The 15,476-nt window shown below is 41.8% G+C and overlaps 1 protein-coding gene across 2 annotated transcripts in view; it reads left to right on the plus strand.

Annotated features, from left to right (window-relative positions):
* The window catches only part of ric1 (RIC1 homolog, RAB6A GEF complex partner 1), a 138,748-nt gene extending 124,115 nt beyond the window's left edge, over nt 1–14,633 (plus strand). Inside the window, exons 24-26 of one of the 2 annotated variants that reach the window (XM_080188487.1) lie at nt 2,759–2,936; nt 4,546–4,734; nt 10,019–14,633. In XM_080188487.1, coding sequence (XP_080044613.1) covers nt 2,759–2,936; nt 4,546–4,734; nt 10,019–10,310 — 659 coding nt within the window. In that variant the 3' untranslated portion in view covers nt 10,311–14,633. The remainder of the gene's footprint in view (nt 1–2,758; nt 2,937–4,545; nt 4,735–10,018) is intronic. The other variant, XM_080188488.1, reaches the window with a different exon arrangement.
* Nucleotides 14,634–15,476: the final 843 nt, after the last annotated feature.

Raw genomic sequence — 15,476 nt, forward strand, 5'->3', positions numbered from 1 at the left:
TCAATTTATAGCCATTTATACTTAAAATGTTTGATTTTTGATTTGATTTATTATTGTCCCTTGTATTAGTATACAGTGAAATGTATTGTTTATTGCTCATTATACTGTTAATGGAGAATGAAAGAAGAGGTTGCAGAATGTAGTGTTACAGTCATAACTTAGGGTTAGAGAAACATCAACTTAATGAGGTAGGTCCATTCAAAATTCCAGTAGCAGCAAGGAAGCAGCTGCTCTTGAGTCGGTTGGTACGTGACCACAGACTTTTGTCTCATTTTCCAGATGGAAGAAGGTGAAACAGAGTATGCCCAGGGTGGAGTCCTTAATTATGCTGGCTGCTTTTCCATGGCAGTGGGACATATAGATGGAGTCTGGTTGGGAGGCTGGTTTGCGAGATGGACTGGACTTCATTCATGACTCTTTGTAGTTTCTTGCCATCTTAGAAAGAGCAGGAGCTATACTAAGCTGTGATACAACCAGAAAAAATGCTTTCTATGGCGCATCTGTAAAAGTTGATCAGAGTTGTAGCAGACATGCCAAATTGCCTTAGAGACATTGGTGGGCTTTCTTAATTATAGCGTCAGTGTGGTGAGACCAGGACAGGTTTTGGTGATCTGGATACCTCAAAACTTGAAGGTCTCAATCATTTTCAGTTCATCCCCATTGATGTGGACAGGGACATGTCCTCCACTACGCTTCTTGAAGTCGATAACTCCCCTTCGTTTTATCGACAATGAGGGAGAGATTATTGTCAGTGCACCAATTCACCAGATTCTCTATTTCTTTCCTGTACTCCGTCTCATCATTGTGTGAGATCCGTGTGTTTAAGTTTCTCTGTTGCCTTCTCTCTATCTTGTTTAACCTCTAGCTCTATAGCAGGCAAACTCTCTCCCTGACTCTCTCTCTAGTATTTTACCTGGTTTCCCATGATTTAGCCTCCTCATTGTTGCTGTCTAGAAATCTCTTCCACTTTCCCCAAACACACCTCTTTGGCCAGAAGTTTAATCGGCCCTCTCTTGGCACTTAAGAACGTAAGAACATAAGAAATAGGAGCAGGAGTAGGCCATCCAGCCCTTCGAGCCTGCCCCACCATTCAATAAGATCATGGCTGATCTGTCGCTGCTCAGTTCCACTTTCCCGCCCTCTCCCCATAACCCTTAATCCCCTCTCCTATCAAAAACCCATCAACCCGCGTCTTAAAAATATTTAGCGAGGCAGCCTCCACCACTTCAACGGGCAGAGAATTCCAGAGATTCACCACCCTTTGAGTGAAGAAGTTCCTCCTCAAATCCGTTCTAAACCGCCCCCCTTTTATCTTGAGGCTGTGCCCCCTAGTCCTACTGTCTTTTTTGAGCGGGAAGAGTCTTTCCACTTCTATCCTATCCATCCCATTCATCATCTTATACGTCTCAATGAGATCTCCCCTCATTCTTCTAAACTCTAACGAGTACAAGCCCAGTTTATTCAGCCTCTCCTCATAGCTCAACCCCCTCAACTCCGGTATCAGCCTAGTAAACCTCCTCTGCACTCCCTCCAAGGCCAAAATATCTTTGCGCAGGTGCGGCGCCCAAAACTGCACACAGTACTCCAGCTGCGGCCTCACCAATGCCCAATACAGCTGCAGCAAGACCTCCGTACTTTTATATTCAATCCCCTTCGCTATGAAGGCCAGCATCCCATTCGCCTTCCTGACCACCTGCTGCACCTGCAAGCTGGGTTTTTGCGACTCATGCACAAGGACTCCGAGGTCCCTCTGCACTGTCGCCTGCTGCAGTTTTTCGCCCCGTAAGTAATAGTTCTTCCTACCAAAGTGGACCACCTCACACTTGCCAACATTAAATTCCATTTGCCATTTCCTGGCCCATTCGCCCAGCCTATCTAGATCCTTCTGTAGACTCTCCACACCCTCCGCACAATTTGCCGTTCCCCCAATCTTGGTGTCATCAGCAAATTTCGACACTCTACACTCGGTTCCCTCCTCCAGATCATCTATATAAATGGTAAAAAGCTGAGGCCCCAGCACCAACCCCTGGGGCACTCCACTAGTCACCATCCGCCAATCCGAATAGCACCCATTGACCCCAACTCTCTGCCTCCTATTTGACAACCAATCCTCTATCCACGCAAACACCCTACCCCCAACTCCATGTCCCTCGACCTTCTGCAATAACTTCTTTCTTTTATCCTTATAAAGCAGCTTTATGATACTAAAGACACTGAGTTCAGGTTTCCATTTAAAGAGGTGTGTTTTTTATTGCTAGGTGCCAGAAAGCTGTCCCTTTTTTTCTCAAGAACAGCAACCACTACTATTTCTGGGAAATTTGTGAAACTTAATCATCTAGACGTTCTGGAGTTGACTTTAAATTTCACTAACTGTTTGGGGGTGACCGCAAATAATTATACTTCATAATGGGAATTTTATCTTGGGTATTTATGGAAGCAAAGTGCTCCTGCGCATATTTCAAATTTGCATTGGGCCCTGGATAACTCCTGGATAACTCCTGGATAAACGTGCACCAATTCAGATTACCACTCAGCAAAAGTTCAAGTTCCTTGTTGCAGCGCCAACTTGCCCAATGATTTTGTTTCTGATTTGTTTAAGAATAGATCATCTCGTGCTGTACCTGTGCGGTTACAAGAACAAGAGGGCTTTGTATTTCTCTGTCATGCACGTTTCTTAATTGAAATTTTGCAGATGTTAAAAAAATCTCAAAATTGTAAGTGCTCGAACTTCCTTGATGTCAGTATTTTTATTTTTTAGGTGATGAATGCAGTATTGGGTCAGCTACTGATCTGACAGAAACCAGTTCTATGGTGGATGGTGACTGGACTATGGTTGATGAAGGTTTTTCCACACTCAGTCTTACACAGTCTGAACTAGAATATATATCAATGGAACTGGCCAATAAAGGCCCTCGCAAGTCACAGGTTCAGTTAAGGTAAATAAATTGCCAACAGAATTTTCTTGACAAGTCCAAATCCATCCACTGCAAGAGCTTTTCTCTAAAAACAGGCATCTAAGATGGAAAGCTCAGTCTTATGTCAGACACAGCAATCTCAGTGAGACGTGTAATTGAGCTTTTGAATTCCTCATATGCCAGGTTCCTAATTTGTGTCCCTTTCAGGAATAGAGTGTGACAGGTAAAGACCCAGTATTTCTGTATATAAGTTTCTCATGTAAAAGTCAACCTTACGTAAAGAGCCCAAAAGTTCAATCAAAATATCTCGGCAGTCGCATTAGGAATGGGTGGCACGGTGGTTAGCACTGCTGGCTCTCAGCACCAGGAACCCAGGTTCGATTCACGGCTTGTGTGACTGTGTGGGGTTTGCACATTCTCCCTGTGTCTGTGTGGGTTTCCTCCCACAGTCCAAAGATGCGCAGGTTAGGTTGATTGACCATACTAAATTGCTCCTTGGTGTTAGGGGGATTAGAGGGGAAATATATAAGGATAGGGCCTGGGTGGGATTGTTATCAGTGCTGGCTTGATGGGCCAAATGGCCTCCTGCACTTTAGGTATTCTCTGTATTCTATTCTAAACCCATTTTATTGTTCATTAAAAAGTTCTACTCACTGTATTTCCTCCCTTTCCTACTTATTAATTGAAACGGGAAGAATGCTGATCAATTTTGATTTTTAGAGGGAGAAACTGACAGATCAAAGAGAATTAAACAGCCCTCATGGAAACAGGATGCAGGGGTCAACTTCCAAAATGGCAACTAAATAAATGAATGTCCAAGCCTTATGTCTGCATCCATCACCATTAGCCTTCTTGGGAGGAGAGGCTTGGGCCTTGTCTACTGAGCCTTGAGTGCCAACTCAACCCAGAACCCCCCACCCCCTGCACCAATGACTGGGGGGCCATCAGTGTGACATTTTCTAAGAACTTGGCCCTATCCTTCTCTCCCCTGGCATCTAAGTAGCATTGAAACTGCGGGTGCATCTGATATTGACCCTTTTCTCCAGGGGTGCAGGAGGGGATGCTTCTTAAAACAGAGAGAGAGATACAGGTGCCATAAACACCTGATGCAAGTGCTCCTTCCTCTACCTTGTGGATTATTATTTTTGCAAGCCATGGTAGGTGGGATTGGCGGGGGCGGGGGGGCGGCGGGGTAGTTGTTTTAAGTTAAGAATTAGCCCCCCAAAAACATGATCTGTGTAAAAGTTGATATTTTGCCTAAAACATTGGTCTCAAAAAATTGCCTTTTGCACGGAGGTATATGGTAAATTAAAGGTTTGAGAATGCCACACAATTTTCTCACCTAAATCAAGAATGGCCTTGCGGAGTTTCAGGAGTGAATCCCAGTTTGCCAATCAAGGAGGGCCTAAAAGTAAGAATAAAATTACTTTAGTGACTGTGGTTATTTAATATTCTTCATAGATTTCTGTCTTAAAGATGGCATTTTCAGCTAAAATGTTCAATATGTATTCCAGAATAATGAATAATTTTGCTTAACTTGAAGGTTGTTGATGGAACTCTCAGGGTTTAGGAGTTTTGGAGGCTGACTTTCTGCAGTCCCCTTTCTGACTAGACTGTTCTGTTCCTTCAGATATCTGATGCACATTTTTATGGAAGCAGGCTGTTTGGAGTGGTGCATAATTATAGCGCTCATTCTCCGAGATTCTGCAGTGATTTGCCAGATCATCAGTTCAATCCAACACTCTGAGATTCCCATGGATATTTTGCAGGGTATAAAAGACGGGATGCTAGCTGTGGATGGATGGGCTTCAGCAGACTGGTACGTGAAGTACTGTAAAATCAGCACAAACAGTTCATAACTGCATTTAAGGATGAGATGGTTTTAAACAACACTTGTATTATTTTTACTTTAATACACCAGAGTTAATTTTTTAATTAAGTCAAATACAACTTGTTTAGTTTGGCCAGATGTAAATGACATTAATCAGATAGGGAAGCCTTTCTACAACAGCGCAGGGCAATGATGAGACCACACTGAGAATACTGTGTACAGTGTTAATGGGTTTGCATTGGAGGAAGTTCAGAAAAGGTTTGCTTGATTGAATCCTCAGATAAAGAGGCTGTCTATGAGGAAAAGTTGACCAAGTTGGGCTATACCTATTAGTATTTAGAAAATGAGAGGTGATCTTAGAATCCCTACAGTGGCGAAAGAAGCCATTCGACCCTGCACTGACCCAGGCTCTCCCTCTTAACTCCACATGTTTACCTCCCTAAACTCCCTGACGTAAGGGGCAATTTACAATGGCCAATCAACCTAACCTGTACACCTTTGGACTTTGGGAGGAAACTGGGCCACCCAGAAGAAACCCACACAGACATGGGAAGAATGTGCAAACTCCACTCAGTCACCCGAGGCCAGAATTGAATCTGGTTCCCTGGAGTTGAGACAGCAGTGCTAACCACTGTGCTGCCCTTAATGAAGTGTATAAGCTTTTGAGGAGGCTTGACCAGGTAGATGCTGAAAGGATGTTTCCCCCACGTAAGATCATTTAGAACCAGGAGGAATGAGTCTCCCATTTAAGATGGAAGTGAAGAGGGATTTCAACTGAAGATATTTAAAACTTTGGAATTCTCTGCCCCAGCGAGGAGGCTGAGTCTTTGTCTTAACTCAGACTTGAATATATTCATATTTTTGCTCTACAGAAAAGCTAGAAGGACAGGCAGGAAAGGGGAGTTCAGGTCACAATCAGATCGGCCATCATCTTATCAAATGGCAGAGTAAATTGACAAAATCCTAACCCTTTTTCTTATTTTTGTACGTTAGGCCCACATTTGCAATGGTTGTTTCTTTCCCAAAAGGAATGATTTAAGAACATAAGAAATAGGAGCAGGAGTAGGCCATCCAGCCCCTCGAGTCTGCCCCGCCATTCAATAAGATCGTGGCTGATCTGTCGTGGCTCAGTTCCACATTCCCGCCCTCTCCCCATAACCCTTAATCCCCTTGCCTATCAAAAACCTATCAACCCGCGTCTTAAAAATTTGAGCGAGGCAGCCTCCACCACTTCAACGGGCAGAGAATTCCAGAGATTCACCACCCTTTGAAGAAGTTCCTCCTCAACTCCGTTCTAAACCCCCCCCCCTTTATCTTGAGGCTGTGCCCTCTAGTCCTACTGTCCTTTCTGAGTGGGAAGAGCCTCTCCACCTCTATCCTATCCATCCCATTCAACATCTTATACGTCTCAATGAGATCTCCCCTCATTCTTCTAAACTCTAACGAGTACAAGCCTAGTTTATTCAGCCTCTCCTCATAGCTCAACCCCCTCAACTCCGGAATCAGCCTAGTAAACCTCCTCTGCACTCCCTCCAAGGCCAAAATATCCTTGCGGAAGTGCGGCGACCAAAACTGCACACAGTACTCCAGCTGCGGCCTCACCAGTGCCCTGTACAGCTGCAGCAAGACCTCCCTACTTTTATATTCAATCCCCCTCGCTATGAAGGCCAGCATCCCATTTGCCTTCCTGACCACCTGCTGCACCTGCAAGCTGGGTTTTTGCGACTCATGCACAAGGACCCCGAGGTCCCTCTGCACCGTCGCCTGCTGCAGGTCTTCACCACGTAAGTAATAGTCCTTCCTACCATTATTCCTACCAAAGTGGACAACCTCACATTTGCCAACATTAAATTCCATTTGCCAGTTCCTAGCCCATTTGCCCAGCCTATCTAGATCCTTCTGCAGACTCTCCACACCCTCCGCACAATTTGCCGTTCCACCAATCTTGGTGTCATCAGCAAATTTCAATACCATACACTCGGTTCCCTCCTCCAGATCATCTATATAAATGGTAAATAGCTGAGGCCCCAGCACCGACCCCTGGGGCACTCCACTAGTCACCAACTAGTCATTTTTTTACCCAGCAAGTTATTCTGACCTACAGTAAACTGCCTGGAAAGGTGCTGCAAGTAGAAATTTCAAACGGAATTAGATAAATACTTTAAGGAACAGTGTTTGTAGGGCTGAAGGGAAGTGAAGGAGTGAGTGAGTCAGAAGAGTGAAACTATTTAGAAAGCTCTACCAAATCATAGGAATGATGGACTGAATCATGGGCCTTTTGTGTTGTATCATTCTAAATAATTCTCTAAATCATGCGCCATTGCAATCAAAAAATATCAAAGAACAGTACAGCACAGGAACAGTCCTTTCCTTTCGGCCCTCCAAGCCTGCACCAATCATGTGTTCCTAACCATTTGTATCCCTCTATTCCCAGTCCATTCATGTGGCTATCTAAATAAGTCTTAAATGATCCTAGCGTGTCTGCCTCAACGACCTTACTTGGTAGTGCATTCAAGGCCCCCACCACCCTCTGTGCAAAATACATCCCCCGCGTATCTGTATTGAATCTTGCCCCGCTTACCTTGAACTTGTGACCCTTTTGTGTTTGTCATTTCTGACCTGGGAACAAGCTTCCAACTGTTCACCTTATCTAAGCCCTTCATAATTTTATAAACTTCTATTAGGTTGCCCCTCAACCTCTGTCTTCCCAGAGAGAACAACACTAGTTTACTCAATCTCATCTCATTGCTAATACCCTCCATACCAGGCAACATCCTGGTAAAAATTTTCTGCACTCTCTCCAAACCCTCCACGTCCTTCCGGTGGTGTGACGACCAGAACTGGACGCAGTATTCCAGATATGGCCTAACCAACCTTCTATATAACTGCAACATTACGTGCCAACTTTTATACTCTGTGCTCTATCCAATAAAGGCAAGCATGCCATATGCCTTCTTCACCATCTTTTCGACTTGTGCTGCCACCTTTAAGGATCTGTGGACTTGCACACCCAGATCCCTCTGTGTCTATACTCCTGATGGCTCTGCCATTTATTGTATAGCTTCCCCCCCTCCGCCGTGTTAGATCTACTAAAATGCATCACTCCGCGTTTATCTGGATTAAATTCCATCTGCCATTTCTCCGCTCAATTTTCCAGCCTATCTATATCCTCTGGTATTCTCTGACAATGTTCATCACTATCCGCAACTCCAGCAATCTTTGTGTCATTCGCAAACTTACTAATCAGACCAGCTACATCATCTTCCAAATCATTTATATATATCACAAACAGCAGAGGTCCCAGTACAGAGCCCTGCAGAACATCACTAGTCACGGATCTCCAATCAGAAAAAGACCCCTCCACTGCTACCCCCTATCTTCTATGGCCAAGCCAGTTCTGTAGCCATCTAGCTAGTTCACCTTTGATCCCATGAGATTTAATCTTTTGCACCAGCCTGTCATGAGAGACCTTGTCAAATGCATCTTAATCAAAATCGCTTACAGCACCTTCCAAATCAAATCAGACATTAACAATTGCATTATGAAATATGATAAGCCTGTTTGCTTCCATCTGATTTAATGTAGCTTTGCATTGGGAATGCTAGAAAAATGCCTACTTTTCTAACTGTGCCAGAAATTGTACAGAAATCCACATGTTAAAATTACTTGCTGAAGCTCAGAAAAACTTCCCAGAATTGACAAGCCATAATCTTCGAGCGTAACAAGAGGACCCAATAGGAACTGAGATATCTTCATCAGAGTTCTGAGAATCTGCTTGCAATGTTTGCCTCACTCCAATGTGTCACAAATTATTTACCTCATTGATAGAATCCTTCATGTTAATGATTTTTTGCATAATATATTTTTAAGCAGCATACATTTTGATTTTTGAGTAGAATTCATGGTTTGCAGGGTATATTTGGTTGTGTGTAGGTAATCTTCGGTTGAAGAATGTTGATTCCGAAAATTTCTGCGCACAAAACTATTGTAGCAAGACCAAATTTCTCTTCCATTGACCCCTTTCTGATATGTGGTTTCATGGTCACCTGCTATCCTCATCCATGCCACCATTCCACAATAATGACTGCATGAATTTGGCACCCGTTCAGATCTTGATTTTGTCCTCACTCAGTGTCTGCTTTTATTCCCCTTGTACCATTTTCAGCAGAGCTTTTTTATTTACCCTTTCATGAATGTGGGCGTCTCTGGCCAGGCCAGTATTTATTGTTCATCTTGAATTGCCCTCGAGAAGGTGGTGGTGAGCTACCTTTTGAACTGCTTCAGTCCCTGTGGTGTAGGTATACCTACAATGCTGTTAGGGAGAGAATTCCAGGATTTTGACCCAGACACAGTGAAGGGATGACGATATATTTCCAAGTCAGGATGTTGAGTGACTTGGAGGATATGGCTGCATAACCGTTAGTTGTGGACCCTAATTTTTCCCTATGGCATTTATGTTATTTGCTACTACCGTTGCCTCAGCTAAGATTATCAGAATTATCCAAGCTGCATCAGAGGAGCTCCCCCTCGAAACAGTTTACTTTCAATGAAAATCTGATGGATCCATTAGTTTTTCTTTGCAAAACCTAGTGTAAATTAAGCTCATTCCCTATCTGGAATGTTCAGTTCCAGCTCCACTTCCCCTCTGCACTTCAGCTAACTCCTGGTTTAGAGAGGAAAAACAGCGAATTCAATCATATTTGCCGTTACTTGCTGATCCTGCATTGCCAGTGCATGCAGCTGCTGTGTCATTCTCTCGAGCCATCTTACAAGAGAGTTTCATGATCAAGTCAGCAGCACTGAATTTGGGAAGCTTGCCAATTTTAATGGGAATACAGGGGGAGAATTGTGCATTTGATTGATGAATTGGGTGAAGTAAGCCTCATTTAAACATTGACAAAAATGGCCTATATGCAGGTGTTATCAGGAAAGGTTTGAGGTCAAACCCAACAGATGGCTTCAGTGTAATTCAGTAATTTTTTTGATCTCATGTATAAAGTAACATTGGGCCTTATCTTTGCTTCTGAGCTTTTGAAGATGGATAGTGTGTTTTTTAAATGGTTCCAAGGTTACTAACTGCATGGAATGTAAACTCTGGAAATGCCCGAGTGTCTGTATTGATTTATTTGTGTGTGTAATGAACAGCTGAATAAATATTCCATTAGCCTGTGTAAGTCAGTGCAGTGAGAGTAGGATTCTACTGTTCTTTCACACAGTAAACTTATTTTTCCTTCTCTTCCCCCACCCCCTCTCCACAACTTCACACTGCCAGCCCTGGATACAAGCCATTTCTGAACCGCATAAAGCCCCAGCTGCAGAAATTGAACGAGGTCACAGAGGAGCAGGTTCAACCCGAAGCCTTTCAGCCTTTGAGCCGTCTGAGCATATCAAAGGCAGTGGAGCCCCCCAGCCCGTGGGCAGAGGAAAATAGAACTACTGTGGGCCATGTTAATAACCAGTGCGATGGGGGTGGCAGTATCGGCAGGCAGGAAGAAGATGGCCAAGGAGAGGAGGAAGAGGAGCAACTTGAGGATGAAGGGAGTTACGAATGTTCTTTGTCATGAATGTTTCAGCTGCAGCCCAAACTTTAAAATGTTTTAACTGAATCACTGGTGCCTTGTGTCAGTGTTGTGCACATGTCTTGCTGCTTCATAGAGGAGAATTGTGTGTCAGATACAGGGAAATCAATATCAGCCTTTATGTTTCACACTTCCAAAATAAAAGTGACATTGATTACTGATGAAGATACTTCCTTCAGTAAGAGATCCCCAACCCTGAGGTTACCTCTGTAATTATCGGTGTTATCCTCCTGTGCTCCTTGGCATGATGAAATGCAACAAATTGTCCAATTCTTGGAAAAATAAATTAATGGTGATGAAAAGTTCATTGAAAAAGTAACAGGTTTCTAGAAGCAGTTATTTTTTTTTGCTGCATTTGCAGGTACTTGACTCTGTACCATTAATGTCTTTGCAAGATGATTCATTGTGCTTTAGGCCCTTATTCAGGCAAGAGTGAGGATGTTTTGTAAAGCTGCTGTAGAGGTAGAATGGAACCAAGTGCCACAAATTTGCATTCTTTTTTTTAGTCCATCCAGAGAGCATTAAGGACAGTTGCTGTACAAAACTGCAGGTGACTTGAGTAGAAGGACAAAATCCAGGCAGATTCATTCAGTGACAGTGTCTTGAGAGGTTGATTGGCTGAGCAGTTGGAAGTGCTGCAGTGTTTCATACTTGACTTTTAAGCAAGTGTGAATTTTGAGTCTAAATATAATTGCAGGTTCGTCTGCCATGGTTTTTCTGTGTCCGAGGTAATTTAGAAATTCTCCCAAGGCTGAGCCATCATAGAAATGCAGTGATCCTAGAAAATGCGTCAAACCACAAAACATCCTTTATATCTTTGTATTTAAGCATTCCTGTTTATAAGGATAACTAATATTAGTGATTTGTCACAGGGCTGTGCAAATTGCAGAGCAGTTGTAAAGAGATGAGGGGAAACCATGTGATGTAGATTAAAAGGACAGTATTACTCTCAATTAAGTACAATTTGCTTTTTTTTTGTAATAAAAGGTTTTTTTTAAGGTGTTGGAAGTACATTTGAAAAAGAGGTGGGTGTATACTTGTTGTCCATAGCACTGGTCTTAGTTTCTCCTGAAGATGTTGAGTTCTTATCTTACATGTCTTGGTGAGAAACAGGATGTTTATAGGATACTATTCACTATTGCGTAAGATATTTAATTTTCACTTTATTTAAATTGGATTCATTACCACAGATTCTAGCTGCTGAGTTGCACGCTACTTGTGACTGTGCCCTTACTTCAAGTTGTCAATGTCCACTGTGCTGATCTCAAACTTGGTTGTTGGGGACTTGAGGGGTTGGATACAGTTCCTTGGTGGTATTCCTCGGTGGCAGAATGCTCACATCCAGGGATTGGTGCTTACCAAGATGGGGCTGCAAAGAAGCAACATGTAGCTGTTAAAGGTGCAACCACTAAGATCACCAGTGGTGTATGGTTTTCCTTCATACTGTGTTCAGGAGAACAAGTGCAATGCACACACATTTGATAGTGATTTGAGCTTCTCACCATGCCATTCACAAGAGGATTCTGGTACCATCAGCTCCCCTAATAAGGGTTCAGCGTTACACTCTGTAGTCCATTTGGTGATTATCCTTCTGGGATGCTGTTGGAAGACGTGAACTGAGTCACTTTGGGGTTGGCATGACTTCAAGATAATTTCTCTAGTGATAGTCGTTCCTAACCAGATGTACTGTGTCACACTCAATACCCGATATCTGAGCCAGGTGGACCCCAGTATTTCAACCACCCAATCCCATTAGGTCGCCCTAATAGATTGAGGGCTGGAAATCATTCCCACATTTCCAGAAAAGCCAGTGGATGTTCCTACGGTCCTGGTTGAAAAACCAGTGAGATGTTTATCAATATTTGTTGCTTGGGTTGTGTCGTTATTGGCCAGCAATTCTCATACACACACTTAAGGGCCTCTAGCTCAAGTAAGTGGAATGTGACTCTAGAAGGCAAAAATGTGCTCTTTGTATCAGCCAAATAGAAACCCCTATTGTTTACTCATCAGTGGCTTAGAAGACTCTTAAATATGGTGGATTTCCAAGTAGCGTGAGCCCCATCCAATTGTAACATAGGTAATTGTTTCCTAAAAGGAACCAAATTGGGTCTTTGGTGAGACGGATGCAGGTAGCGGAAACTTCCACAAATTGGCACGGTTGCTTGGTAACCTGGTTCCCAGATCACTGGATGATTAATTGTGACGTATCAGTAGCCTCCTGAAAGACCAGTCACCACTTACGTAGCAAAAGACATGCGCACAACACGTATGCGAGACTCTGGGTTCAACTTAGTTTTGAAACCTGCTGTGTTGGTGCTTTTGGAGTTGATCTTCTATTCTCAAGTATTTTGTACAGACCTTTTTTTTCTAAGAATGGGAAGTGCATTTTGGATTCTGTTCAATGTATAATCACTAACAAAGCTGCTCTTGCAGAAGCTGTTTATATTGTACAGTGTTTGAGCGGAACTATTTGTTTATGCATGTGTTTGCATGAGCCCAAAGTAGCTATCAGACTTTAGAAACTGTGATGGTGGTTGAATCTGAACTTGGTACCCTGTTGTAAGATCCCTATTGCAAGATCTTTGTGTGACGTAATTGTAAAATAAATACCATGGCTTTATAAAGGGGGAGGGCTGGAAAAGAAAAGACCCTTTTTTATAAAAATTATGCATAATCAGTTGGACTATTTTAACAGGTTTGAGTTTAGTAATGTTTTTATTTATTGCCTTCCAAAAAGAACTCGAGCTTTTGTGCTAGATGCAAAAAGTATTTTTATGTAAATATAAAGCTATGTAATCATGTGTTTATACTTGCTAAATTAGGATCTAGCAAGGTGTACATTAAATATATGAACAGTAACAAGCAACATTCTTTCTAATAGCTTTTAATAAAAGCTGTCCTAACTAAAACTTGATTAAGATATTAATCCGTTTTCAAAGGAACGAACCCCGCACACTGATTAATTTCCTTCTCTGAGCTGTTGGACAGTAACCTGTTTGAACAGAGTGCTGCAGTGTATGATCTTGGGTAGTGGTATTGCCTTCATAGCTGTTTCCTTGCATCTTAATGCAGATAAAAATAAAAGTACCTGAAGCAGTATTAAAAGACAAAGCATATATTTGTTACAGTGCAATTTGAACGAAAAAATGCAAAATGTTGCTTATTTTATACAACAAGAATTGAGTAGTCTATTTTTATAGCTAAATTGAATTGAATTTTTTGATGTGGACCAAATTAGTAATCGAGCCCGAAGACCGTAACTAGCATATTAATTGTAACTGTATTGATCTCACGCTTCTTTTAGGTGATAGATTAATGATAGGTTAAAAACAGAATTATTTAAAAAGGGTGATAATCTCCCTTAAAAGGGATTTTTTTTTACTTTATTTTGGTTAATGTGATCCCATTGACTGGAGGAGTGCAGAAACCAAAAGTTGAGACTGGATTCATGTTGTAAATGTACCATACAATAAGACTGACTGCCTGTCACAATACAGATATTAAACAGTGTGCATTGATTAACGAGCCCCAAGAATTGGCTGAGCTAAACTGAGGCCAGATTATTAACTAAATTGGAAATGCATTGGGCATCATTTGTACACACACTACAAAGTTAATTATACTTTAGACTATCTAGTCTTTTTTTTCGGAGCAGTTACGTTTCTATGCACAGTAATAACTTCATGTTTAATTGTAGTATTATGTTTAAAATTACTTAAGATTTGAGTAATTTTTTTGTAATTTTTTTCCACTAATGTACTCAATTTTCAGCAAAGAAAATATATTTACAAAATTTGCTTAACGAGACCACAAAATAACAGACGCATTAACTTTCGACAAAACCACCAATCTAATGGGAAGCGCACACTGTGGATCTAACTGGGAGCAATCCAAAGAATTTTTAATTGACACAGTAGTACCAGTGTTAAGAAATTTTCACCAAGGTCCTCAATGTTACAAATGTGATCTAAAGCCATTTTTGTAAATGCAATTAAAGTTTAAAAATTCAATGATAAAACTCCTTTCCTCCTGTAAAGTTTTATTTTTCTTGACAACTGTTAAATACATAGACAAGATGGTTAATCGTGGCACGTTCTTGCCAGTTGGGCGTCTTCTGTGTCTTAACCTCATCAATGATTTGGCAAAATGGGCGTGAACCTATGATCACTTCTTTAAGAATCATTGATGATGTTTCAATGCACAGTGCTACTTTGTGGCAATTCTTATCTGTACTACCTATCAGAAATTATTTGCTATTCTTGTTTCCTGTCACATGTACAAACTCACAGCAATAAACATGTTTGATTATGTAAGCGTATTTTTCTTTTCAGGATTTCCCTAAGCAAGGATGCTTATTTTATCTGTGGATTGGTTTTTGGCATTACATGTGGGTGGGTGTTTGCAATAAGGCAGCAGGTATTTAATCTACAAATTATCCCCAGTTTTGCAACCTATGCAGTTCCATTTTTTTAAGAAAATTGCAGAGATTTCTATCAAAACCTGCACAGAGTATTGACAGAATTTTGGGATGCCAAATGTTGATTTTACAGATCATAGAATTCCTACAATCAGAATAGAGCATCCCACCCAGGCCCAATGCCTGTAACCCTACATATTTACCCTGCTAATCCCCCTAACCTACACATCTAAGGGGCAATTTAGCATCGCCATTCCACCTAACTTGCAGATTTTGGATTGTGGCAAGAAACCCGTGCCAACACAGGGAGAACTTGCAAACTTCACAGTCACCCAAGACTGGAATCAAACCTGGATCCCTAGTGCTGTGAGGTAGCAGTGCTAACCACTGTGCCACCCTGTGCTGTCCATCTATACCTTCTATAGAAGTAAATTAAGGCAGTTAATCCCTTCCTCTGTATTCGTCTCATTGAGAATTTGGTTGATACGAACAGGAGGAGTCCATTTGGCCCTGGAGCCTTGTCTGAAATCAGTGAAGTTGTGGCTGATTGAAGACTTATCTCCATATGTCCAACTTTGCACCTTATCTCTTAATACCCTTGCATAACAGAAATTTATCCATCTCTGATATAACATATTTTGAATTGATTTAGCATTGCTGCTGTTGAAGAGGTCAAGACTTTGACTACCCTTTGGGTTTCCTAATTTCACCTGTGAAAGGGCTAGTTCTAATTT

The sequence above is a fragment of the Carcharhinus amblyrhynchos genome, chromosome 5 (genome assembly GCF_965287045.1).
Source record: "Carcharhinus amblyrhynchos chromosome 5, sCarAmb.v2.hapA, whole genome shotgun sequence".
NCBI lineage: Eukaryota > Metazoa > Chordata > Chondrichthyes > Carcharhiniformes > Carcharhinidae > Carcharhinus > Carcharhinus amblyrhynchos.